Source organism: Monopterus albus, unplaced genomic scaffold (assembly GCF_001952655.1).
Source record: "Monopterus albus unplaced genomic scaffold, M_albus_1.0 scaffold52.1, whole genome shotgun sequence".
Lineage (NCBI taxonomy): Eukaryota > Metazoa > Chordata > Actinopteri > Synbranchiformes > Synbranchidae > Monopterus > Monopterus albus.
This window is the reverse complement of record NW_018127932.1, coordinates 547,946-575,204: the sequence shown is the minus strand read 5'-3', so window position 1 is coordinate 575,204 and position 27,259 is coordinate 547,946. Positions and strand designations below refer to the sequence as shown.

The following is a 27,259-nucleotide window of genomic DNA, read 5'->3' as shown; positions in this document are numbered from 1 at the left end:
CATTTTTTTATTTAAAATTTTTTTATTTTCTCCACACTCTCTCACATCATTCATCTCAAAGCTTACCTTTGTCTTTCTCTTTCTTCTGCACCCACGCTTACTCGAAAAAGTCCGCCCGGGTCAGCCGCACAGAGGAAACCAAGCTGGGCCAGCAGAGAGAGAGGGAGGAAGAGTGTGATGAGCAGATAGGAGATAGGAGACACAAATAGAGGGGAGATCTAGCAGTGTGCAAATTGGATGTTGAGAAGGAAGGAAGGAGGGAAGGAAGGTAGGAAGAGGAGAAGGAGGGAAAAAAGGGGGCAGCTCTCAGCTGCACTGGTATGAATATGACGCAGAGGCAACAGCCAGTGCCACTTCTCCTCTCCTCTCTCTTCTCCAGCCTCATCCCTCCATACCCACCAAGAGAGACGAGAGGGAGAGAGAGAGAGAGAGAGAGAGAGAAAGAGAGAGAGGGGGCACTGTATCCATGGCAACGGCAGAGCAGTGGTAGGTAGCAGTTAGTGTTGGGGCACAGTGGTGTTCCTCGCTTCCTCTGTTGCTTTCACATACAGCTTTTAAGTCTTTCAGCTCCCACAGATGAACAGTACGTAGCCTCTGGTATAGTAGAGGAAAATATTAGCTGCAGTGAATTCACAGGACATGACATGTAATGAGAAGCAGGCTGTCTGGGCCCGTTGTGTCAAACGCATGGGGAACAGGCATGGTGTCCTGCAGAGAAAACACGTCAGTTCTACTGCATTTTAAACAAACATTAGGGAATCACCAGCATCAAGAAATGGAATAATAACACTCCAACATTTGGACAGGTGGAACCACAAAACCTTCAAATGTTGGTGAACCCAGCCGCAAAACTAGCATTATTAATATTTTTAAACAAATGTTATACGGTGCAGGACACCATGGTCTTGTTCTTCACAGGAAATTCATGTTTTTTAAAGGAAATGCAACAAGGGACAGACCTGATCAGTGAGACTCCTAATTGTTGCCTTGGGAGTCCTGGAATAATGCCAGAAAAGAGACAGCACACAGACAGAAATCTACACTGCAGTGGGTCTGTAACCTGTCATGTCTGTAGTTTTGAAACTGCTTGGCAACAGGGATGCTTCCTCAAATTCACCGTGATGCATGCACAAGTTCACTAAAGAGCTCTGCCACAGCAAGGAGGCTGCTGGAGAAGATTTTAAAACTTTGTGAACAGCAGTGCAAGAACAGAGCAGTTTTGCTCCTCACACAGCAGAGAATATAAGACAAATGCAAAATAATAGACACATACAAAGTGGTAAACCACAACGGTACACCACAGTGTGAGTGTGTGAGCCTGGTATTACTCATATTGTGGGGACCAGAACCTCTTTACACACTCACCTTGTGAGAACTCTGCCTTTCTCATGAGGACCCAGACCCTATGTAAATCATTAAATTTTAGGGTTAATGTAAATCTCCACAAATTAACGTAAGTCATAGTAAAGTCCCCACGAGGGATGGGAAGTGTGTGCATGCATAGCTGTAACTGGTTTCACCTCTAATCCGTTTCTACCTGTGGGACACAGGGAATTGCCTATGGGTTTTCTGTGCAATGGTGTACTGATCCTAATGAGGAACACATCACCCCCACTTTAGAATTTGACCCAATTTAATCCCCACCTCTCTGTTTCACACACTGTTTATTGTACCTTTCCTTCCTGTACTACTTCATAGAATCCACCACTGTACCGCTGTACCGCTGTCCTTTATTTAATTTGCCTCCCCAGCTCTGATGGAAAACCATTTTTCTTCTCAGTGTGATGTTTGGTTTGTCCTGACTGTTCTCCAGGTGAGCGATAAATGTTTTCACAGCTGTGCAAAAGGCTATGTAGGCCTATTATATAATTAGGTCTAAACCAGAAAACAGAACTTGACAAATAATAATAATAATAATAATAATAATAGATAGGTCCAAATATCAGCTTTTCCTAGAGCTTTAACTGCATCTTAAAGTCTTCATCAACTAATGCTGTTTTCTCAGATGTCATCACTTGATCTAAGTATGGGATTTAGGTCACAGGATAACAGGCCCATATTTTGTATCGGAAAGACTGTAACCTCTGTCTCTGTCTGTTATGATGCATGTGAATGGCCCCCAGCTCTCTGAAAAACAGATTATGCCATATTAATTTGCAGGACAAGATGTATCCTAAGAATAGTGATTTTAAGGCATGATCTTTCAAAATAAAAGTGTGTTTATAAATGGTCTTATACTTGCATAGCACCTTTCTATGCAATGCAGCACATTCAAAGCACTTTCACAATATTTGGCCATCCACCCAGTCACACTCCCAAGCACTCACACATTCATGCACCAGTGCCATCACTGGGAGTAACTGTGGGTTTGGTGTCTTGCTCAAGGACAATCTGACTTGTGGACTGGGCAAGCTGGGAATTGAATCGCTAATCTTCCAGTTAGGAGATGACCTCCCCCCCTAATTGTGTGATATAAAATAGTCTACAAATATATGCATTTGTTAATGCAAGAGTCCTATCAAATGTACCCATTATTATACTTTGACACAGTGAAATGCAATCTGGAACACAGTGCAAACATGTTTGAAATTACATGACTGTCATCATGTAATCTAACAGAGTTAAATATAAAATGACTTTACATTTCTTGTCCAAAGAGATGTGTGCTTTAACTGTTGCACAAACTGCATCTCAAACTAGAGGGGAAACCGTCTCCACACAAATGATGTTATTCTCATCCAAAGAACAACATAAGAGTCCTCCAACCCTGGAGGGCCCTCCATACTTCCTTGTTTCCACAGTCACCGAAAGTACAAAGAATTAGACTCAAGCTGTGGGAGCAGAAATGCCAGATAGATGGAAAAGAGCCAAGAAACAGCACAGGCACTGCCAATTAGCCTAACCTGTCTCAAAAATTACAACTTTAAATTCTTTGATTTGACCCATTTATTTACTTATTATGTTACATTTTTGTCCTGTGTATTTTTGTGGCATTTTTCAGCAAACATCAGAAGATATGTTTCCATTAGGTAACATGTAAAGTCCAACACATCAAATCATGAATATTTGTCACTGTATAATGATGTGTATTGAGTGAAGCTCAAATAAACTGTCAAACTACAATATAGGCTAAGTCTATGACCCTCAGTTCTCATCAGTGGAGCACTTGTAAGACGTCACCTCCAGTTTTATTTGGTGTAGGTAGACACTGGGGCTGCATGTAACAATTATTTTCCTTCAAGTGTTTTTTTTTAATTAACTAACCGATTAATTGATAGTTACTAAAATGTCGGGCTAAATAGTAGAAATTATCCATCACAAATTCTCAATCATGTGGTTTTGTCCAAACCCCCAAATACTCCACTATAAGGCTGTGTTGAACTCGGGATGTAAAGAACTACAAACAAACATGGTCGCATAACCTCTGACCAACACCGTCAGTTTGCGTCATTTTGCCGGGAATATTGGGCCACGTGTGTCCGGCACGCTCGCACCTCATGTTGTTCCTCTGACACCATTCATCGCTTGCCATTCTGAAACGAGTCGGGGCAGGGAGTCTGCTCGCAAGATGGCGGCGCGGTGGGGAGCAGGCGAGGAGACTTTAACTGCGTGCAATATAGAATCTTTTCCTATGGATACACTAGACATGGTAAGAAATGTGTTAACAGCTTTATTTCCTACCATTTAAGTGCACTGTTATTCGTTTCGTATGTGTTTTAGAAGCAGGGCGGAGCGTGTTGTGTGTGCACTGCGCCTGGAAAAGTGACACGTGGATGCAAACGTAGTATCACTAGTAAAACGTACTCAGACGTACTCGTTGTTTTGTGGTTTTTGCAGTTGGATATCTCGTTAGATGTGTATTTACTGTGGAATCAATAAAGATTTACTTAAACGTGCTGGTCGTGTTAGCGGTATGTCCATGCTGAGCTAGCTGGTGAGTCGTTGTGACTTCGCCGGCCGGCTAGTGAACAACGGAGGTTCCACCCATATAATATAAAAGTCGCATAAATAAGTGAAGTGACAGTTCTGCAGTTAGTTAGTTGGTCTGGCGTATTCCTCGGTTGTATAATCAATGAGTATTGCCCATTTAAGCTCTGTCACTGGTTTCATATCAACCGTGTGTCGTGACTCGTGTGTAAACCGATTCATACACACGTGGTAAACACCGCAATGTGCTAGCTAGCTAGCTAGCTCTGCCATCACTGCACAGTGGATGCAGACTTATTTCTTGTTTGACAGTGGTTATGCTGCTATACATTAGTAATTTTTCCATGGTGTAGTTGATGAGCTTCCTGCCAGCACATTGCAGTAATGTCTCGTCAGCTTTTAGTTTAGCTTTGGGTTTAGTCGTGGTAAATCCCACATTGGGTACCTTCATATATTCACAGGAGACCCAATCTAATCGGTACACACACACTCTTAAATGCATTAATATGTTGTCTTTCAGGTTGTATGGCTCAAAATGAATGTTAATACTCTGTAATAATTCTTTAATATATTACTTGTGTGGTGTAGAAGAGAATTATCTATGTAGAGATACTGCTTGCAAACCAATGATGTAAGATGATGTCATGGGGTAGGACTGGATAAGTCTGACTTCTTCCTACTCCATTCAACCATGTACTAGGTATAAGCAAATTGATATTGGATTAGCATTTGTTGGATATGTGTAAAATTGTGTGTGTTGATATATCAACTGTCTTTACATGCTTGAAAGAAAGAATAAATCAAGTTAAATCAAATCAAATATGAGACTGTTTGTTGTAGTGCAGCACGTGGGCTGTGTAGCTTCCCTTTGGACGGGGTGAGGCGAGGCTCAAACATGTGTAGACAAACACGTGGGTCACTGTAAAAGATTACTGCGTTTTTAGTTGAAGGTGCTAATGTTTTCAGTTGTGTGTCTGTGTGTGTGTAGTTATGCATATGACTTGAATGTAGAGAGTTGTCATATACCAAACAAGTGAGGTCACAATTTATATCGCACATTTAAAACTACTCACTGAATTTTATATTCATGTTTTTATCTAAAATGTAATGTTAAAGTATTCTTGACTTGGTCATGTTTTACATTCAATTTCTCAGGTCAGATTTAAAGGTTTAAAGGTTTATTTCTTTGTAAAGCAGCTTAAATTGATCATTTAAGTGTATGTTGGAGTCCTGCTGGTGCAACAGGTCTTATTTGCTATAATGTAAACTTAAATCCAACTCCCCAAATAAACTCCACCTGCTAGAAAAAGTATGGCATGCATTAAAAAAGTGGCAGTTTTTAAAGAAACAAAGAATAATTTTAAAAAGCTAATCTTTTAAAAATAAGTGTTTAATATATTATGAAGTTGTTTAAAATGTTCATAGAGGACTAGAGCAGTGGACGGCTGTCAGATTTGGTGAACTTGTTTAAAACTTAGTTTGCTATTTTTATCTGTCCCTTAGAACTGTAGTATTAAATATTATGTGTGGTGGTTGCTTTCAGATCATTTTTGCCTGAATCGTTTTTAGTTTTGTTTTGGGGGTTTTTGCCTAAGAAATCTGAAGTGTGTTCTTCTCTCTCTAGGCTGCTGGGCTGAGCCCTGGAGAAACTCTGGAGGCCCTTCAAAGCTGCATAGACCCCTCAATCCTTTCTATCTTTGAAGACACACCAACCGCAGAGGCAAGACTCCTTTCACAGAGTTAAAATACACATTTCAATAACCTAAGACACATCTCTGATGTTTAAACATTGTGTACTCCCCACTGAGCATGCTTCAACCTAATTTCCATGTTTATTTAGACTAAAGGACTAGATGATGACAGTGAAGCCATGCTGCTAAGCGCCCTGACAGAGATCCTTGACAATGCAGATGATGAGAACCTGTCCCCATTTGACATGCTACCTGACTCAGACCTGCTGTCAAGTCAAAACAGCAGGGAACACTCCCCGGTTAGTGCCCAGCTGCCATACATACCTCTCCCTGTTTCACAGATCAGTTCTCATGCCACCCTCCATCAAGCTTTTGAGCTTGAGGCAAAGAGAGTGACCTGGGATGAAGGACTAGCAGCTGTTATATGTTTACACACACTTCATTTATTGTTTTAAAAGTACAATGTACCCATGTAGAGGATGAGTATATTGTCCTAATGCTTTGGTTTCTACTCTCTAGATCAGTAGGTTGCTGTGTCTGTCTCGCTCGCCTCCAGAGAAAGATACACTATGCAGCCGAAGACCCTTGTCAACTGGAAAGGTAGCATCCCCTGCACATGATTAATATGTACATGAGCTATAGGAACAGACAGAAATTTGACTGGATGTTTATTTCCTTGTCTGCACCCAGAGTATCCCCAGAATGCAGGCAGGCTCTCTCCAGAGGAGTGATGGGGAGGAAATAGAAGAGGGCTCTCTCTGGGAAGAGCACACCCTCCCATTTCCTGTCACCATTGAACAGGAGGGTGAAGATGGTGTTCCTGTTAGCCTGGGGGACTTGGTCAGGCACATGCACCCGTACTGTATGACTATTTGTGTAGAGAATGACAATGGGGAACAAATATTGCCTGAAGGAGGCATTTTATTTGAGGTTTTGGATCAGGCGGAGAATGGAGAACCCATCTTGACCATCCCAGACATGGGTCTCCTGGGTTCTCTGCCACTTAAAGAGCACATTGCAGAAAATGACCAGAAAGTTTTAGATGAAGCAGAAGAGCAGGCCTCTGACAGGTCAGACCTTATAGTCGTCGATGATGAGGATGTAACAGTCAGCAAGGCTCCACTAAAAGTTACATCCCCTGCAACACCAGGCCTATGTTCAGATGTGACAGATAAAATGATCATTCAGAAACAGAAGGAGAAGATGAAAGAGAAAAGACCCTCCCACAGAAAAAAGAAAAAGAAATGCAAGGAACAGTGCCGACCAGAACTTGTGGAGGGAAGGGTCCTTAGGAGTACCACAGGAAGAAAGATGGCACAGGAAGCACCCAAAAAGCCTGAAAAAAGGCCAGTGAAAGAAGAGAAGAAAAACAAAGTACCAAAGGTTCCTCTCACTTCTACTCTAGACTCTTCCTCTGTAAAACCTAAACAACTAAATTCGCACCAAACTGAAAGAGAAGTCACCTCTACAATACTAATGCCTGAAATGGATATGCAAGCTGCTACATGTGTGTCACCCAGACAGGACACAGCTCAATTAAACGCTAGCCCTGAGAAGAGACACTCTAGCTATTCACCCAACACACTGAGCTCCCAACAGCCTGATGAAATGTTGAAAAAGCCGGCCCCAGCCCTTGAGAAGCTGGAAGGCTCCCCGGAAGCTCCCACTGCTGTCTTGCCCCCACTGCCCTCAGAGAGCCCTGCAGCTGCTGCCAACCCCATAACATCCCAGGTAACACCACCTGTTAGTGAGGCCCTCCCTCCTGTGGCCCCTATATTCTCAGAGCCAAAGCCCAAATCACTCAGTCTAGAGGAGTACCGGTGCCTCCGACAGCAGAAAAAGCCACCTCCGGTGGTAAAACAGGACAACAACAGCACCAAGTGGCCCAGCCTCCCAGAGCCCCCTAAAGAACTTCCCCCTATTCCCTGTTTGCCCGAGCCCAGCCCAGAGGGTCGACGGCCCAACCGCCAGGCAGCGAAGAAGGAAGTGTCAGAGGTCAGACCTGCGTGGCAGCCAAAGGGACCTGCTGCACCTCCTACCCCTGAGGCACTGCTGGTGCCACCATCCTATATGGTTGCCTCATCCAGCAAAGTTTCAGCTCCTATTTCTAAACCCCAGCAAATTCAGAAACCTTCCAAACCTGTACCACTCCAAAAGCCTTCAGTACCTGCCCCTAATTCAGTGAAGAATTTACCCATACATCAAGAGCCCACTGCTCAACCTGTAGTACCTTGTGTGCCTCAGATCTCTGAGCCTCCACCTTCTTTTATACAAGCCACTCAGCCACTCATGTCCTCATCAGATGGAAAGCATGGAGTCAATGGAAGGCCTCAGATTCAGCCTGTACCTCCTAATTCTGTAGAGCTTACTAAAACCACCAGTATGTATGCTCCCAGTGCCCCAGAGAAGACCACTGCTGTTTCACAGACGGTGCCCGGGGCCTCTGCTGCTACCTCACTGAGGAACCCCAACACCTCTGAAACAAGATCTTGCAAACCCACACCCAGCATCACCCAGCTTTGTTCTTCTCCAGTTCTTTGTTCCTCGGAGTTCCAGGGACCTGTTGTATTTGAAACTAAAGGGAAACCCACTACAGCAGTGAAGCCACAAAGACCAAAGAGCCCCACACAGGAGCTGATTGAGGCCTTCACCAGTGAGATAGGTGAGCTTAATGTTGATTGCATGCTTCAGGTGCTAAAATTGTCATGAAAGGCTGGAATACCATGTTATTTCTGTATGCTCTCCTGGTTAAAAGCCATGTTAGCAATTTCTTGTGAACAAACACTGAAACAACCGTTTTAAGTGACATATTTGCAAGTAGAATTTATCTGCAAAGCCCTTGTTGGAAAAAGTGCTGTTATCTCTGTTGCTCTGGCACATAATCCGCTGATTTAGGCAAGCCGATTTTACCGCACTAACAGCCCTGCAGATAACGGCTCTGCAAATAATATACAATGTCACTGTGACTTCAGGATCGTTTTCTGTAATCATCCTCAACTTGTCTGTCACCACTGTATCCTGTCTGTCTCTTCTGTCTTTGTTCTTGACCTATTTCAGTGTAAATGTAAACAGTATTTACATGATGGTTTTGTTTGTTTTTGTAGGTATTGAAGCTGCTGATGTGACCAGCTTGTTGGAGCAGTTTGAGGAAACCCAAGGTAATCAATAATGGCTGATTGTCCTTCTGTCTGAGAAAGGGTTCTCTGTCCATTTCATGGTTGGTGATGTAGCACAGGATTTACCTAATTTCTAGCAGAAGTGTGCTTGTACTGGCCATTAGCTTGGTGGGGTCACATAGTTTAGTGTCGAGCTAAATGCAGTCGGTGTCAGTTTTCCTGGTTTCATATTGGCGGGAAGTGGCATACAACATAGCAGCACTATCATTGGGTAGCAGTAGTGGGTTAGTTGGTAGGACTTTGACTAAAAGACTTGGAGATAGCAAGTGGTTAACTAAAGAGCACCACTAAACAAAACAAAGTTATGCATATGTATCAGTGCAGTTAGATGAGTACCCACCAGGTCTCTTCAGGGTTCATGATCCAACAAAAATTATCTATGGAGCAAAGACAAAATGATCTTGAAGATTCTCCTTGAAGTGTGTTTAACATTCAAAGCCTGAGGGGATGATGGTAAAGATTTTTTTGGTCTACTGAAACATTCCCCTCTAAGAGGTGGATGCTACAGGGGTCAGAGAGCTGTGTGCTCTTGTCTGCTCAGCTGCTGGAATTCTGCCCTTTTCACAGATCCTTTTAAACTCTCATCCTGCTGCCTTTGTTTGGTTGGATGTACAGGCCCAAACGCGAAGTTCCCGGACTATGTGCCAATATCTCTGTCAGTGGTTGTGTTATTGAACCATAGTACTGTGCTATGGCTAATGTAGGCAGCTGGTAATTTTGTGAAAATACAAAATGCATTTTGCACTACATTTATACAGACAGTTTTACCCCCACAGTCTTAAATTTCTCTGTGGTATTCCTCTGTGGTTTCCTATGTTGATGCTCTTACTTCTCCCTTCAGCCAAAGAGAAGCAATATGTGCCGGAGGTCTCTGGTAGAGCAGCAGCTGTAGGAAGCTCGAGGTGAGTTACCCTACAGCCCTCAAGCTGCTCTGTGTGAGTGATAGTTTTCTCTGAAAAACTCTGGGTGAGTGAAACCTGTTTGGTCTGTGTGTGCGCGCGTGCGTGTGTAGGGGTTCAGACATCCACCTTTTGCCAAGACCTACCGCACACCTGCTGTGGTCTGGAGACCCACAACTATGGCCTTCTCAGGTCTAAATTTGTGCAGCCTGGCGACATGTTAAGGCATTTTGTCCAGACCTGGTTGCACTCTAATCCTAAAGCAAACTGAGGTGGGAGCTCCACTATTTACCAGTGATATGCTTGTGTGCTTGCTTTGCAGTTTTGAGTTGGCACCAGAGAACACTGTTGTGGAGCGTGTGAGAGCTAATGATCTCTCGTCTACTGCAGGTAATTCAGCATGTTGTCTTTCATTTTAAATAAAAGTCCATTAAGTTAAATTGTCAGTAGTTAGTTATTATGATCAATGATTTGCTACCTTGTGACACAAATGGCCCTCTGCTGTTGAATGCTGGGTATAATCGTGGTGCACTTTCTTTCCCTCTGCCCCAGCTTTAACCCCTCCAGCCACTCCTCCCCACCACATGTGGAAAGCTCTGGCCCTTGTGGCCCTGCTGAAGAAGAGCAAGGCCACTGAGGCCTCCAAGTCTATTCCCTCCAAGGTTATCCAGATAGAAGCTCAGCCACTGCCCTCAGCGAAGTCCCGCAGCAAACCCACTTCAGCAGCTGCCACTGTAGCCCCTGACCTAGCATGCAGGGACCATGACTATTGCTTCCCCAGCAAAGGTGCTTCTGCTCAAGAGCCAGGCAAGCGGTGGAATGTCAAGCAGCAGTCTTTTATCACTATTAAACCCATCAAGAAATCTACTGCTACCACTACAGAGACCCCCCCAGCTGCCCTGGCACCATCTGTCCAGTTTACCCCAAACGGAGGAGCAAAAACCAAACCACAAGATTTTCCACCAACAGAGCCCCTGGATCACAGGACTGATGGGTTGGAGAGAAGCTCTGTTCTGGAAACCCCTGATGCTTCTCCTGCTCGACAGGAGACTGATTCCACTGTTAGGAGAGGGCCTTCTGGGGGGTCCTACTGTGGACATGCTGCTTCTAACACCCCTAGCCCCAGATCTAGTCCCAGAGAGAGGACTGGAGGCCGGTCTAGAAAAAGATCCCATTGTTCCTCCAGCCCTATGTCAAGTGGTTCAGAGTCAGACTCCCAGTCTTCTAGATCTCGGTCTAGATCACACTCTCCATCTAGGAAAAGGTTTGGCCCTTTGTCAAAGCGTGAGCTTGATGCAGCATCTAAATCTGCGGGCTAAGTCTAGGGGTTGATATTTCTTGTTCCTCACAGGGATTCCTTCTTTTTGCCCTCCAGGTATCGTCCCCGTCACGGTCGCTCAGAGAGCAGTTCCAGCTCTTCGTCCCGTTCCTCCTCTCGATCCTCTATCTCTGTGTCCTGCTCCCCTCCCAGGAGGAGGAGGAGATACTCGTATTCTTCCTCTCGTTCCGGCTCATGGAGTCGCTCCAGATCATGGTCTCGATCGCCTCAGAGACGAGCGTGGCAGAGTAGAAGCAGAAGATTGTACAGGTACAGTATCTTGATCACTCATCTGGATGGTGGTCATCATGGGGTTTTAAGCAGTTTCACTTGTACATTACTTTGACATAGATAAAAATGAATAAAGGCTTCATCTTCTTCAGTCCATACAGAGAAGACTATGGCCACAGGGCAAACACAAACTTAGAAGAAGTGAAGAGACGCAAAGAGAAAGCTACAGTAAGTTAATATTACTCAGGGTTCATGTCTCTAAGCACAGTACAACATTATAACTTCCAATCATCTGATGGGCTGCTTTGTTCTGTCAGGAGGAGCGCCGGGTCGTTTATGTTGGTCGGATTCGGGGCACAATGACCCAAAAAGAACTTCGAGAGCGCTTTTCTTTCTTTGGCGAGATTGAAGATTGCACCCTGCACTTTCGAGACCATGGGTGAGTACATGAACAGTGAGAATTAGGCACACATGCATCCTCTTGATCATTATTATTATTATTATTTTTTTTTTGTAATTAAGGATTGTTACAATAAAGCCATAATATGAGCACATTGCACTGTCTTTGAACCTTGTTGGTCATGCCTGTGACCTCTTAGGCCAAGCTACAGTGCTAAAGCAAAATGAGGCTTGTTCATAACTGGAGTCTCCTGGTAACACCTCCAGGTCACTCTTTTAAAAGCAAGTCACAGCTCAGAACTGTAAAAGACCCTCTGTAGGCCACTGTCAAACTCAAACTGAGCTGAAAACAAACTGACGTTTTGGTTATCTGTTACAGGGACAACTATGGGTTTGTGACTTATTACAGCACCAAAGATGCTTTCACAGCCATTGAAAATGGAGGCAAGCTGCGCAAGCCTGATGAGCTGCCATTTGATCTCTGTTTTGGTGGAAGGAGACAGTTCTGCCAGTCCAGCTATTCTGACTTGGGTAGTAATGTTTTTAAATCGACACAACATACTTTGCTAGCAAGGCTGTAACTACTGTACCACTGAGGACACCCAGGTTATGTCCTCTGTTTTGATGTTATAAGAGTGGAGGTTTTATTTACCTGTTTTAATAACATATTACATTATACATGATGGGTTTTTAAATGTTTATTCTGGTGGGTTTAACTCACTGTTAAATTCCTTGCCACTACGTAACAAGCAGCATGCTGGCATGGACAAATGGAACACAGCCATCAGTACTAAAACTGTTCAGCCAAAATACAGGGTGCGCTGCTGTCCTTGTTCTATTATTTGAATGTGATGCTGATTTTGCCCTCCCTTCTCTTTCCAGATTCAAATAGAGAGTACGACCCATTGTCTGCAAAAGGCAAGTTTCATGCACTAGACTTTGACACTTTACTGAAGCAGGCCCAGCAGAGTCTGAAGAGGTAACAGGAGGCCTGCAGCAGGAAGCAGCTGACATTTACCTCAGAGTCAACAGTTGGCTCCTCATTTGCAACACTGTCTTTACATTTTAGCTGTTGCATTAGATTTCTTTGTGTTATTTTTTTTTTCCTATTGAAGTGAAGATTTGTAATAAAATCGGGAAAAGAAGACAAAAAATTGAATATATGAAATGTTTTAAAAGGTTATTTAAATGTAAAATAAAGTTTGAATTGTGTGGAAAGGATCATTTCTAAAAGGGAAAAATAAGTGGAATGGAGCTTCCTAATTATTGGGAGAGAATGTAATACATTTAAATGTACTACACACATGCATACATAAATAAAATGACTAAAAAAGTTTGTATTTTCATTTCAAATCATCTAATTGTTTTTTGTCACTGTTCTGCCACTGCAAGTTGGTCAGAGAACTTTTTCTGGCAAGACTATTTGACATGTAACAAGAAAAGTACTGAACTAAGTTTCGCTGCTTCTGTTTTTAGGGTTCTGGTACACTGTAGAAAGAAAAGGAAAGCACAGGTGAAATGAATTTGTATCCCAGGGATCCAGCATACTAAATAGCAGGGTCTTCAGAATAGTTTAGAAAAATGGAAGGCGCTTTATTATTAACACCAGTGCTTTTCTAAGACAGGGCAAAATATATGCCGTATAAAAGTGGAAGGGCCTCTAATACTGCAAGTTCCAGCTTTCATGAAATGAGGCACATTCTTATTTTCATGAGTCAGTTGCTATTTTAGAGGAGTCTCGGGCTAATTATGCTTAAGTATACTTGCCTATATGCTGGTGACTCAGAACAAAGCATATGTATTTTGCTGCCATGGTTTTAGGTCAAATCAGATTAGCAGTACCTCACCTGTTTGAATGTGGTGGTGGAGCTTTGTTGCGTTCCTAATATGGCCTGGGCTCTCAAGATTTTAGAAAGCTGTCGAGATATTCATCGCAATGACCGAGGAGAGCAAGTCAAAAATCTGAAATGACTTGAACTGAGTGTTGCAAGTTTTGGAATTCTGAGAAAAATCATTAACCTGGCTTCCTGATTACTCGACGAGATTAGCATTACTCTCAATAATCACAAATACATTTTGCTTTGTACTTTAACATTTATTTTTTATCACTGTATTTCGAAATCAATGCATTTTGAACAAATGCAAATACTGTCATTTGAATCCATCGGCCATGGGCGGCAGTTCTATGGTTTCTTGAACAAATAAATGTATTGTTTATGTTAACTAACTACATGGTGACGTTTAGACACGCAGAACATAAATGTTGCCTATCTTTTTGCCACGGTGACATCTTTGTAGTGTTTTGTCACGCAGATCTAGTTTTGACTGGTTTAATCTAGTCCCATGAGCATGCGCACTTGGTGTAAACAGGAAGAACAGACTAAAAGCAGCGAAAACTATAAAGGCAAGAATGAGCGGACAAAAAGGAGCGAACGTTTTGATTTTCTTTGTATATTAACCAACGTAAATTATGCCCTATACCATCTTATGCAAATTTCGATTACATCTTGTAGAAGCAGTCGCCAGTTTTCGAGAATTTTCATAGACTCGCTAATATCGTACGCCAGCAAACGTCGGACGGATAGTGACGTGATTGATTTCGTTTTGCTTGGAGAATTTGCTCGTTAAATTGCATTTAACAGCAACTCTGTGCTATCTGCATTCTTTCGGCTTTGGTGGCTTTACACCGAGGGAAATAATGGTTCAAAAAGATAAGACACTGGAGACGCCTCAAGTGGACGGTGAGCCGATCCCCAGCCCTGTCTCCGGAGAGGCTTGTGCCGAGGCCCCTGGCCCGGTGGAAGAGTCTGGCATCGGAAACGAGCCGACTGGCCACAGAAAATTCATTAGTGGAGTCGTGGAAGGTAATATGTAATATATGAATATAGAGCTAAACCAATAAAATCTGACCTACTTTTGATCTGCATGCAGTCATAAATAGGCTATCAATGCTGCAGCAATTCTACTTCCTGGGGGAGGTGTTTATTGTTACCAGTTAGAAATTTCGTTTGGTAAATTGATTGTCAAATTAATCACGTTTGTAGATTATGAAACCAACACAGCTAAACGCCGTACACTGGTGAATCGTTTATGTAAGGCTGACAAGTAATTCCCAGACAGCTAATTCAACAGTCGATATAACGTTACCATTGTTCTTCAAGGTCTCACCTTCTCTCAGATGAACAGTATTTTCTTTTGTGTGTGTCTTATTACAAATTGATTATTTTCTATGGTGTGGAGTCCGGTCAGATTTTATACTTAATAGTGTCTAGCCAAAATTATTAATTGGTAAGATCATATAAAACTGTTACAATGGTACTTCCGGACCAGCCTACAACTGGGGGCAACTCATCTGTTGTAGTAGTAAAGCAGTACAGGAAATGAAACTGTTAGTTGACTATCAGCACTGCATTCTGCATGTAGTCTAATGCATTGTTTGCTGGTGCAGGCTTTTATGGTCGACCATGGACGATGGAACAGAGGAAAGAGCTGTTCAGAAGGTATGATGAACTATGTGAATTATTTCAACAGACATGTTAATCACATTAACATGATAGCTTGATGATTTGAGTTGTTGAATTTCACAGGCAACAGAATTGGGGACTGAATACATACCTTTACGCACCTAAAGATGACTATAAACACAGAATGTTCTGGAGAGAGCTGTACTCAGTGGAAGAAGCAGGTGATTATTTACAGATTTTGGGATCAGCTGTTTGGGGGCAGGGAAAATTAGTAATACCTGGTTGTTTAAACTAAAGAACCATCTCCATATTCCAGTTTAAATATGGTTGAAATGTAAAAAATGATGGCTTTTGAATGTGTCATTATAGGAGCACAGTAATGCATTCAGTGAGTGATTTTTCTCCCAACTCTCTGCTAGAGCAACTTATGACTTTAATTAGTGCGGCTACGGAGCATGGGATAGAGTTCATCTATGCCATTTCCCCTGGACTGGACATCACCTTCTCCAACCAGAAAGAGGTTTCAGCACTCAAGAGAAAACTTGATCAGGTATTGCAACATTTTGAATGACATAAGTATGAACAATATGTTTGATCAATTTCTGATCGATATCTTCAAGCATTCCATGCATCTTACACACTGAGCCATCCTGTAACTTGTTAGATCTCATGCCCAACTGCCTTTATATTCCCCTCAGGTTTCTCATTTTGGCTGCAAATCATTTGCCTTACTTTTTGATGATATTGACCACAACATGTGCCCTGCTGACAAAGAGGTGTTCAGCTCCTTTGCACACGCTCAGGTTTCCATCACAAATGAAATCTATCAGTACCTTGCGGAGCCTGAAACTTTCCTCTTCTGTCCCACAGGTACTTCAATTCTGTCTTAAGTCCTTTGTGCAGTTGACACAGTTGTTTGATTTGCCTGCTTATTCATTATTTGTTTGTTTTCTTGCCTCAAAATGCAGAGTACTGTGGAACATTCTGCTACCCAAATGTCTCTCAATCCCCATACCTGCACACAGTAGGAGAGAAACTATTGCCTGGCATTGACGTGTTATGGACAGGTGAGTCTTAACACACTCTCCTGTCAGCTGACCGGCACCATTACTACTGTTAATCATGCAGTGATACATGATAGAGTTGTAGAAAACATGTCATGGGACTGTGTTTTATTTTCTGCAGGTCCCAAGGTGGTGTCCAAAGACATCACAGTGGAGTCTATTGAAGAGGTGTCAAAAATCCTGAAAAGGGCCCCAGTGATTTGGGACAACATCCATGCCAATGATTATGACCAGAAGAGGCTTTTCTTGGGTCCATACAAGGGCCGTTCCACCGAGCTCATCCCCAGGCTGAAAGGAGTGCTCACCAATCCCAACTGCGAGTTTGAGTCTAACTTTGTAGCAATCCACACTCTGGCCACCTGGTACAAGTCTAATATGAATGGGGTCCGTAAGGATGTGGTCATGAGTAAGTATGAGCCCAAAGTTTACTAATTTATAGTGTTTTGATGGGGATACAGTGTAATCTCTCTGTATAAAGTTGAACTCTGCCATGTGGTTCTGGAAGGCAGGGCATTTGCCATTTCTGTTTTTCTGATGCTTCTCCATTTTGATCTTTACCAGCGGATGGTGAAGACAGTACAGTGTCCATCCAGATCAAGTTAGAGAATGAAGGCAGTGATGAAGAACTGGAGACAGACATGCTCTACAGCCCACAGCTTGCTCTAAAACTGGCTCTCACAGAATGGCTTGGAGAATTTGGTGTGCCTCATCAATACAACAGTAAGAGCAGTCTCACTATTAAGCAGTCTAAGTTTGAATCCACTCACTGTGGACAGCCTTCAATGACAATGATTATGGAAAAAAACCCAAAACAATGCAACGGGGCTCAACTCTGTCTTTCAGGCCGACAGGTACCTCAGAGTGGTGCCAAAAGCACAGCCATTGATGTGGCATCCATGGCTGCCCCCTCGCTCTGCTCCTCCACAACAGTCACAACTGTTTTCCAGCAGCCCATCATGTCTCCAGCAATGCCACCTCTCTGTCTGGATCCACTGTCACACCCTATGGCAAAAACACCTCAGGAGGTAGAGGAGGTGAGGTCTGTTGTTACTGTCAGACAGAACTGCAGCACTTAATTGACCTGAATGAATGGTGTATGTTTCCTCTAGAAATTAGGTGCTCTATTAATGTGAATTTATTGTCATTTTGCATAACAAAACAACTAAAGTTTATATAATGACTGGTAATATTCATGCACATGCCTTAATTATTTTTCATATTTTATGATCAAGGTCTTGGCCTCACATTTATTCAGTGAGATTTTGTACAATACAGAAAATGTACTTTGTTTCTTTAATATTTCTTTATAATAGAACAAAGCATCTTTATATCAATTTTAAACGTATTTTATAATACACCTGTGAAGGTGGAGGTGGAGAAGAAGGAATCAGATGAGGAACCCATGGAAATGGTAGTTGAGAAGCAGGATGAGCCAGAGCCAGAAGCAGAAGCTGACCTAGAGGAGAAGCATGTTGGTCCTATCTTAGCTGACAAGATGGCTGAGGACCTGAGGCCCATGGATACAGACAAGGAGAGTGTGGCAGAGTCAAAGTCCCCTGAAGAGTCTCTACAGGAGGACTCTGGGAGTGATATCGCCCCTATGCAGACAGATGATCAGCTTAAACAGGTGCTGCAAACATTTGAGTGTTTTTTCCACTTGTATCTGAAAGTGAACATAGAATTCCTTACAGAGTCACATTACTGCTGGTTTGTGTCCTCAGGATGGGTTTGTGCCTGGGTCCAACGAAAAGCCCCTGTTCACAGTAGATCCTCTCACACTTGAGGACCTGGGCTTGTTGGCAGAGCTCTTCTACCTGCCTTATGAACATGGACCCAAGGCCATGCAGATGTTGAAGGAGTTCAACTGGCTACGAGCCAACAGCAGTGTAGTCAGTGTCAACTGCAAGAGAAAGGAAACAGAAAAGGTGGGCTAATACATTGAAATAAACTGATTTAAGAGTTAGGAGAAAGAAGTCTGAGAAAACTAGTTCATTATTAACAGAACTTGCTTGTGATAGTGTTGGTGGCTGAAAACAAAATGGTGGATGTGTATTACCCACTCTGCCCATCAGGTGGTGTAGTTATAATGGGAGGTGGAGCTCAGAGCAGTGTGTTCTCTGCTTCCCTCACTGAACTATCTGCCTTTTTCTCATGAAAACATTTTTACATGCCATTGTAGGAAAAGTCCAGGTTTAAAAAAAAAAAAAAATACTATCAATGATATCTGGTAGCTTAGTGGGGCACTAGAATAAAAGGGAACATTTCTTAATTTAAATAACACCTGTGCATTTCCAGCTATGACAATTCAAAATGTCTGCCTTGCAGAAAGACAATTTACAAACCACAGTGGTTTGGTGATGTCCTTTTTAAGAATACATTTTCTTTTTTTCCCAATCAATATGTTCCTGACAGGTCGCTGAATGGCAATTAAGGGCAAAAAGGTTTGAAGAGATGTGCTGCTCAGTCATCCATATGTTCACACGGCTGTCCAATTCAGCCAACCGCACCATCCTATATGACCTCTACCCTTACATCTGGGACATCAAGAGCATGATTTCTATGGTCAAGTCTTTTGTCCAGTGGTTAGGTATGTATGAGGGGAACCATAAGACTCTTACTCTTACAGAGCAGTAGCATAGCAATAGGCAAGCCTAATTTTTGTTATTCTCAAACACACAAAAATCCTATTTTTAAGATTTTTATTGTAGGACAAAATAGCTGTTTGATTAGTTAGCTGCATGGATTTTGTTGCAGTCTAATGCTATGTCATTTAATGAGGCAAATTTATAAATATTTTACACATCCTGCCTAACAGATGATAGTGTGACTAATAAAAAACCTGGAGGAATATGGCTCCTAGTGATCTCAGCCACCACCTATACAGAGTTGGAATCTGAGTAGCAGCTAAAGCCACAGTTATTGATGAGCTTAGCACAGATCAGCCAGATGCATCACCTTTAATAGTTAGGTTTCTATAAATTTGACTTGTTTCACACATGTTGATTGTTTTCTTTTTTTTCATCTGACTGAATGCTGCTTGCACTGCTGGCATCGTCCCCATTTAATCTAAGCTGCTCTATCTGGGTCTCTGTGGCAAACATCCCAGCAGGGTTACTGCTGCTTGCTGTGTATCCAGTAACGTCACTGCTGCATTCCCACACAGACACACTTGCTTCCATCTCTCTGTCTGTGGGGATGGGCACCAGGGGGAAGTCCCCACCCCTCCCTCCTCCATGCCCTAGCGCGCACGCGAGCTTGGAGAGCAAGTTGACTGACTGACTGTGGAAGGCCATTCTGGTGCATAACATGAACTTTATGAATATATGAAGTTTTGTGTTCCTGCCTCACTGAGTAGTCTCTAAATGAAGGCTTGTGTTGAACTTTAACCCTCTGAATCATTGCTCAGTTTGTATCAGGGTGGGACCCATCATCTTGTATAGGAGAGGATTTTCTTTCTCTCTTTTCCTCACTTTACCTCATCCCCACACTTTCTTTCATTCTTTCAGATGGTGCACTGTGATGCAGTTTGAGCGATATTCAGCCTTGTGATAACATCTCCATCTTTTCTGGAGTGTCCTTTTGAGTAGTCTGAAGCACCAGCATGGCCTGTAGGTTACTCCCTGTAACCAAATTTCATTCGCAGGTTTCTGTCCTGTCCGGCTGTATGGTAAAGCTGAGGACTCTAGCCCATAGTACACAGCAGGCAGCATACCCACACTGGCAAAACCACATCAAAAATTCACCGTACTATATTAATGCATCAATAAGTGATTGAAACAACAATTGTGTATCATTTAGGAAACATTCTTATTAACTGCAGTGTCAGTAAGCACCCATGTGCTGACTTCTATTGTTGCTGTTAGCAGGTTTTTACATCAGTCACCCTGTTTTCCCCCTTAAAGCTGTGCATCCGGCACTTAGTCACAACTTCCCTGGTTATTGTACTGAGAACACTTACTAATAACTATTTTCTACTGTTTTCTCCCTTCACTATGTACAGATGGAAGAATCCACAGTACAAGTTTCCACTGCTGTTGGATCGACAGTGGCCGATGTATGCACAATGCAGGCGTCGTTTCTTTTTGTTAATGTTTTAAATTGACTTTTTTGTAAAAAAAAAATTTTTTTTCTTAAACTAGATTTCTAAATTTTTAAAAAAATTGATTCGGAGGAAAGAAGCAGCCTTCCGGATGAAGTCACATTTTGCGCAGCGATTTAGCTTTGAATCCAAAGTGTTAACTCCCAAATTTTTCTCTTTGGCAGCTTCTCTCTAACTTATATTTTTGTTTCTGTCAGTAGGCCTATAGAAATGGCCCAGACCAGCCTGATGCACCTACTCATGGGAGTTTACACTTGTCTTTGAAATTCTATCCTGGCACATGATCTTCCTCCTACACAGGGATATTTTTGAATAAGTAGTTACAGTGTGTGCTCACATATGCATTGGCTGGACCATGCAAGAACAAGATTTGCATGTTTTCTGCAGAAACACGGTTGTGTTAAACCTGAATAGATAATTCAGGTTGAAGTAAACCGCTAAGCGATCATTCTCTTGGCCATTTTGGGTATTTATTTTTGAGTAAGCAAGTTTAGAGCTCCTTCCCGTGGGTGCATCTGTTTGCTGTGTTGTGTCAGCTCACCAAAGGAATTGTTTTAGGCATCAGGGTGAAGTTCTATTGTAAAGCAATGTTAGATATCCTGCCCGCGCGCTGCATTTGTCTGGTCACACGACAGGGCTTCTTGTCAACCAGGGTTTGATTAGGCCACTAAGAACCCTGTGTGCTTTAGATACATACTCTAACTTGTATTCTTTGACCCTGCAGTGTGTTTCATCTTTGGTCATTCTGTGACTTTAATAGTAAGCTGGGAGACCCTTTAAAACAGGGAACATTAATACTACCTCCCCTCTCAGTTTGTCTTCCTGGTTTGATGAGTCATGCTTCCCAGTCATGTGACAAGGCAGAGATGATGAGAATGTGACTTCACAGGGGGTTCTAAGATCAGTGGGGTGACAGCAGCAGAAGCTTATTTTCCATAGATAATATGAGTTACAGTCCTGATGGTCAGTGTAGTAGTTATGAAGTCTGTCAGCGTTTCAAATGAGCATGATGCTTAAAGTCCAAGGGGGCTGAGCTGCATTTAATTCTGTTCTCAGTTTTTGAAGATCGTGTGCTCCACTGCATGAATGAATTTAGTTCATAAGACATGCATATCATGTTATGTGGAGCAGTGTGACATTGTTGGACTGACAGTGAGAATTTAAGGTGCAGAGCTCATAAAATGTTTTATTTATAGTTTTGGGAACATTTTATATCTTGAACCTGATTCCTTCTTGTAAACATGTAAGCTTTAGTTGCTTGAGCCCCATTTTTATCAAATATTTCCTCTGAACACAATTTATTTATTCCAAGTTAGGTCCTTTTATGTTTTAATGATTAAGACAAAAATAAAAATATTTATATGCGGTTTGCTTATTAGATACATATGACCCCCTTCTCCCCACTCCCTTCATTTGTGTCAGAGAGCCCCATCCTGTGGTAACAATGTCCGCTTGGCTCTGCTTCTAACAGGGTGTCGTAGTCAGTCCTCAGCACAATTCCTTAGAGGAGACCAAGAGCCCTGGGCCTTTAGGGGAGGTCTAGCAGGAGAGTTCCAGGTATCTAATGCACCGAAATAACAGCAATCAAATGGAAAAAAAAAAAAAAGAGTGTTGTACGCAAAGAAAACCATGGTAATCTGTGTGTAGGTGCGAAGCCCTTTGGTCTGTCGAAGGTGAGCTGATTGTAATGGGTTGGGGTCCCTAACATCCTGGTTCCATCCCCTTCACTTGTTCTCCAAAGAAGTTCGAGTCCTGGTATTACTTTGGGATATTATCAACCTGTGTGAGGGGAATAGGTGACCTGAGACCCATCCTAACAAAAGGCGGTTAAAGCCAGTGTTTGGCCTGGTGTTTTTCCAACTAATTTTAGTCTCTTTCAGCAACTGCCCAAGGAGATGCTGCTCTTCCCTAGCGCACGCAGCGCAAGCGCGCATGGCTAGGTTTTATTTTCATGACATTTCATTTTTTGCAGGAAAACACAGTGCACAGTTTACCAAGCCAACCCTTTGCAAGTGCACGCACAAGCATCGCAGCGCCAGCGAGTACGCAAGCATGTTTGTAATGGGAAAACTCCATGATCAAACAAATCCGTTCAGCCAAATGTAATATCTCCATCCTTGGAGAACAGCAAGATTTACATGGCAGCTGATATGCTGTTGAATTACTTAATTAGCTCACATGTAATTAGCCTCTTTGGTTTTTTCCTGGAGTTCTCTCTGTCTTTCTGCGCCAGCATCATTTTTCTCAACAGGAGGGTCCTGCGCAGCGAAATATTGCGATGCATTACAAATGGGAAAGGAGCATCTCCTTCAGCTAGTAAAACCTTAGTCAGACCAAAACACCGCTTTTATTGTATTAGATTTCAAAAAGCAGCTGTGTGCTTGTGTTCTGTTCCTTAAAATGAGAAAAATGTGGTTTGCTCTCGTTGTCCACTGTCAGATCAACAACAAATTTTCATATTTTTTTAATAATATTGGTCATTCCAAAGCACTTTGCTCTCTGTAGTTATTTTTGGTTTGATAGTGGTGCAGCCGTAGCAAATACACTGTGAGGCAGTCAGCCAAAGCAACAAACCACCTGGTCTCAGTGAAACTAAACCTGTTTCTTTTGATACCCACAGAGATTGTTGCCAATAGATGGGGCAAACGATCTTTTCTACCAGCCTCCACCTTCACTGCCAACCTCCAAAATCTATACCATAAGGCCGTACTTTCCCAAAGATGAGGTAAGATTTTGTTGGCATACTTAGTTGTATCCTTGTGCACCTTATTTTTACTAGAACTGCAGTATTTGTCCTTGAGTACCAACAGATCCCAGCCACTAATAATGCTGGTAACAAAAATAACTTTGGCCAGGAGAACTGTCCCAGTATAAGATGGGAATGGTTTGTGCCACAATGCCATGTCCAGCTGCTTAGTACATGAGCGAATATACTGTATGTGCTGAATATAAAGGTAACTTCGGATTGTATGTTTCCAAAACGTCTGGAAGCACATTGAGTTTCTTTTTGGTATTTTATGGGCTTGGCTGTGGCTGTTGTCTGTTTTGAAATTGTAATCCACAACACTGCTCTTTGTTTTTCAGGGTGCGGTTTATAAAATCTGTAAAGAAATGTACTGTGAAGGAATGGAGGATGCACCTTTCTCTGATGATGACCCTGACCTCATAGGAGACAGGTAAAATCTGTTTTATTTTTTTATTTTTCTTTACAGTCAGTGCAGACTACAGCCTGTACTGTGATTTTTACCTGTACTGCAAATCAAAATGCTGGCAAAAAAACCCTTAATGTTTGTTCACAGGTTAGTAGGAGGTCTCCTGACTCTGAGCTCAGACTATGGGTTTGTGTTAGAGGATGATGAAGGGATCTGCGGTTATGCTCTTGGCACTGTGGATGTCAAGCCCTTCATCAAGAAATGCAAACTGAACTGGATTCCTTTCATGCAAGAGAAATACCACAAACCTGACAGCCAGAAGGACCTTACTGAGGCTGAGGTAGGATCTTAATCCATCTCTCATTAATCTCTATATCAGGTGGCACATAATTGTCTCCTGTTGTTGAATGTTACTTTACCATCTCTGTCAATTGTCCCTGTAGAAGATGATGTTGAGTTTCCATGAAGAGGAGGAAGGTCTTCCAGACTCTTTCCTCTCCAACTTTCCCTCTCTCATCAAGGTTGACATTCACGCCAAGGTCACTGACCCCAGTGTAGCCAAAAGCATGATGGGATGTCTTCTGTCTTCTCTTAAGGCCAACGGTAGGTGGCAGCTTTCTTCAGTTATGACAGCAGTGTACTTGTGCCACTTCATCTGTGTTTGTAAAGATGCTTTTTTTTCTTCCAACTCTATACACAATGCCTAGAATGCTTGGACAAAAATTGCAAGATAATATCCCCATATGATCCTCCACACACCAAAGTATGACCTGCATCCAAGTAATATTCCAGATCTGCTGATCCAGAATGTTTAGATTTAACAGGGCTTGCTGAAAGCAAATAATGCTACAGACATGCAACTAACACCAAACTGTAGCTGAAACTCTGCTGACTCAGTACAGGGTCTGCAGGTTTGGCGTATTTTCAACAGTTGCTGTGTCTGGAATAAAAACGCCATTAGTGAAATATTGTTTTTCTTGAATAGCCTTCAAGCTAATAATATCAGTTTGATTCCAAGTGCTAGGAGTAGGTTTTTATAGTCATTCATAGTCATAGTCTAGTCATTACCTACATTTGTCTTTCACTTGCAGGGTCCCATGGTGCATTCTGTAAGGTTCGTCAGACTGACAAGAGAATGTTGGAGTTCTATAGTAAGCTGGGGTGCTTTGAAGTGGCCAAAATGGAGGGCTTTCCCAAAGACATCATCATTATGGGACGCAGCCTATGAAGAGTTGTCCTGCTACAAAAAAAGACAGCAAGTCAACACGGCTTAAACATGTTTCCTACCTTCATAAGAATAACTTCCACGATGATTTGATACTAAGTTACCATCTGGGCTAGCTCTGGGATCTGTGTACGGAAGCACAACAGCCGCACCCACAGTTGCCCTATGCTGCCCTTAGATGATATGGCTCTGTTGGATTTAGCAGATCTGAAGCTAAAAGGCCAAGGTGAGATCTGTAGTCAGTTCATTTGAGCCATTGAGTGGCACTTCAGCAATGATTTCTGGGGTCCCCACTACTCGTATACCTCCAGGAGGCAGGAAATGATAACTCCATAAACTTCTTTTGTTTTATTTATTTAATCCAGTAGCTGTTAACGTGGATATTGCCCACATGCCCAAACACAATGTGTCTGTACATGAATACATGAAATGAGGGCAGCCTCTATCTCAAGTAGTCTTACAACCCCCCAATTCTGCTTTCTCTGCACTGAGAAATAACACCGCTGTTGACATACAGTATGTAGGACACCTTTATACAGGATGCAAGGGCCTGTGTGACAGTTTGCCTTTCATCAGCACATCATGGAATTTCCAACTACTCCACAACTAACTTGGAGAAAGGGGCCTTTCAAGTGGCATGTTTCTAACAAAAAGTGATTTGAAATACTGAGTCTGTACCAATGGAGGATGGGAAACTGTAGCTTTTGGGGTTTGTGAAATCCTCTAAAAAGATTATCACAGGCCAGCACATTTGCTATAAATCTTTGTTGAGGCTATTAAAGGCTCGGCCAGGGCATTTTCTGAAATTCTGCTCAAATATTATTGTTCACTAGGAAAGCAATAGAAAAGTTTCCCAAGGGTTACTAATATGGTTGTCGGCCTATTTCTGCTTAATGCTTTGCTTTTGACCGTTCTGTATTTTTGCAATTCAGCCATTGGTTTTCTTACTTCCCCTTTTAGCTCTTGCCTTTTGGATTATATACCAGGAATAGGGCGGTTTTGGACATTAGCTTTGTTTTTACTCAAATTCCACAGATGTGGCCTGATAGGTCCTAATATTGCTCTACCAAACCCCAAACTCCAGCACAGAAATCCGTTAGTAGATCTAAGATGACTGACAGAAATATCTCTGTCAGAGAAACCACAGACTGCCTAGGTAAGTTCTGTAAACTGATATATTTACAAAATGTTATGGAAATGTAAAGTTTTTTTTTTGTATGTTTATATAAGTATTTAAAATGATGATGACTGATACACAGTTCCTCTTGGAAATAATGAAAATCACAGTCAACATTTGCTAAATTGTGATACCTAGTGGGACCAAAATCTTGATTCTGATCAGCTATAGTAAAAGGTTTTTGGCATTAATTCACATTGAAATTATATGAGGTAAAATTATAAAAGAACCCAAAAAATATAGAAGTATTAACCTCTAGATCTCTTAAGGCTGCTCAGTTCTTTGTAACCACTAATTTAAAACACGCTGTGCTTAAAGGTCACTGGTAATAATGACTAATCCGTTTACATCCTCCCTGCTTTGTTTCAACAATGCACAAATGTCTCTAATGTCCTCTCCAGTGGGCCTTGGTGAGCACTGTAAGAATCGCAGAGGTGGTGAAATCCTGTCACCACACTTGGTACTGGCTCCCACACTGATGAACTGTAGTTAAGGGGGTTTGGAGCACAAATTCCTAGGCCTTTTAGTATATTCATTGAATGTTTTATATTCTAATGCATTTCTCATCTGTTTTTGTAAATCTACATAGCTGATTACAAAGGCACTTTGACCATAGACTTTATGTTCTGGTGGTTACATGAGGATCATCTCTTTTTTTTTTTTAGTAGCTATCTGTCAATGTGATGTTTTGATACTGTGTACATTCATAATGTGCATGAGGCGTATTGGATGTGGTGTGGCAGTTGTTAGAATAAACATCTTTTGCTGCATAGGGGAAGAAGCATGTCATTCACCTCTGTGAGCATACTGTAGTATGTAGACAGTTTGTTAATGCTGCCAATCAAAGTGTTATTTTGTATATTTTTACTAAAACTGTGGATAGTGTCCTGTTTCTTTAAGGAAGGCAAAATGCTGCCCTCATTATAATGCCCTGTCCTGTACAGCCGTCCTACCTGCCTGTGTTTTCAGCAAGGTGTGAAGCTGCCCACCAACAGATTAGCTGTGCATCTTCAGAAACAACAGCAGACTCTTTACACGTTTTAAATAGTTTATTTTGCAGTTTGTTGACACTCGAGCTTCATCGTCTGTGCTGTAGGCTGTGATTGAGAGAAACGGTTTGTACATTTTGATTTTGAGGGTGTAATATAAGTGACAGTTTACCAGTGTAAAATTGTAAGATGCATAAAATTAAAAACTAATAAATCATAAGTTGTTTTTGTCCTTTGTTTTGTACAGATCATTCTGTGATTAATTCACAGGTTGTTTTAGTGTCTCTGCCCTGAAAGGTTTTCTGATTTTTGTTTGGATAAATACAATAAAGGTTATGTCTGTATATGGCACTGATAGCAAAGGTGATTCCTGGTTTAATAACCCTCTTAGGCTTAATGCAAGCATTATTCCGTTGTTCCTGAAACAACGTTTTGAATAATAGATAAT

At 42.1% G+C, this 27,259-nt stretch overlaps 3 protein-coding genes across 6 annotated transcripts in view; 2 read left to right on the top strand and 1 right to left on the bottom strand.

Annotated features, from left to right (window-relative positions):
• Positions 1-370, bottom strand: part of ldb1a (LIM domain binding 1a) — a 21,083-nt gene extending 20,713 nt beyond the window's left edge. For 2 of the 4 annotated variants that reach the window (XM_020601744.1, XM_020601747.1), the window contains exon 1: positions 67-370. The gene's annotated coding sequence lies outside the window, so the exon portion shown is untranslated. The remainder of the gene's footprint in view (positions 1-66) is intronic. The other 2 variants (XM_020601749.1, XM_020601750.1) reach the window with 2 other exon arrangements.
• Positions 371-3,447: 3,077 nt separating this feature from the next.
• On the top strand, positions 3,448-12,966 carry pprc1 (PPARG related coactivator 1). The gene is made up of 14 exons (XM_020601545.1): positions 3,448-3,649; positions 5,552-5,647; positions 5,768-5,917; positions 6,138-6,218; positions 6,309-8,280; positions 8,723-8,776; positions 9,636-9,696; positions 10,016-10,083; positions 10,246-10,957; positions 11,069-11,281; positions 11,395-11,470; positions 11,560-11,681; positions 12,021-12,172; positions 12,524-12,966. Exons 1-14 carry the CDS (start codon positions 3,569-3,571, stop codon positions 12,622-12,624), a joined length of 3,939 nt encoding a protein of 1,312 aa, XP_020457201.1. The 5' UTR covers positions 3,448-3,568; the 3' UTR covers positions 12,625-12,966.
• Positions 12,967-13,733: 767 nt separating this feature from the next.
• On the top strand, positions 13,734-27,031 carry oga (O-GlcNAcase). The gene is made up of 18 exons (XM_020601546.1): positions 13,734-14,505; positions 15,090-15,141; positions 15,229-15,326; positions 15,525-15,655; positions 15,804-15,975; positions 16,074-16,172; positions 16,291-16,575; positions 16,731-16,889; positions 17,013-17,203; positions 17,536-17,796; positions 17,891-18,094; positions 18,582-18,756; positions 21,740-21,825; positions 22,889-22,993; positions 23,353-23,444; positions 23,568-23,760; positions 23,864-24,023; positions 24,512-27,031. The coding sequence occupies exons 1-18, from the start codon at positions 14,340-14,342 to the stop codon at positions 24,646-24,648; spliced, it is 2,766 nt and encodes a 921-aa protein (XP_020457202.1). The 5' UTR covers positions 13,734-14,339; the 3' UTR covers positions 24,649-27,031.
• Positions 27,032-27,259: the final 228 nt, after the last annotated feature.

Coding starts and splice junctions, on each gene's coding strand:
- pprc1 (XM_020601545.1), top strand. CDS start 3,569: ATGGCGGCGCGGTGGGGAGCAGGCGAGGAGACTTTAACTGCGTGCAAT. Junction 5,648..5,767: donor AAGACACACCAACCGCAGAG/GCAAGACTCCTT, acceptor ATGTTTATTTAG/ACTAAAGGACTAGATGATGA. Junction 6,219..6,308: donor GACCCTTGTCAACTGGAAAG/GTAGCATCCCCT, acceptor GTCTGCACCCAG/AGTATCCCCAGAATGCAGGC.
- oga (XM_020601546.1), top strand. CDS start 14,340: ATGGTTCAAAAAGATAAGACACTGGAGACGCCTCAAGTGGACGGTGAG. Junction 16,576..16,730: donor CCGTAAGGATGTGGTCATGA/GTAAGTATGAGC, acceptor GATCTTTACCAG/CGGATGGTGAAGACAGTACA. Junction 16,890..17,012: donor TGTGCCTCATCAATACAACA/GTAAGAGCAGTC, acceptor TCTGTCTTTCAG/GCCGACAGGTACCTCAGAGT.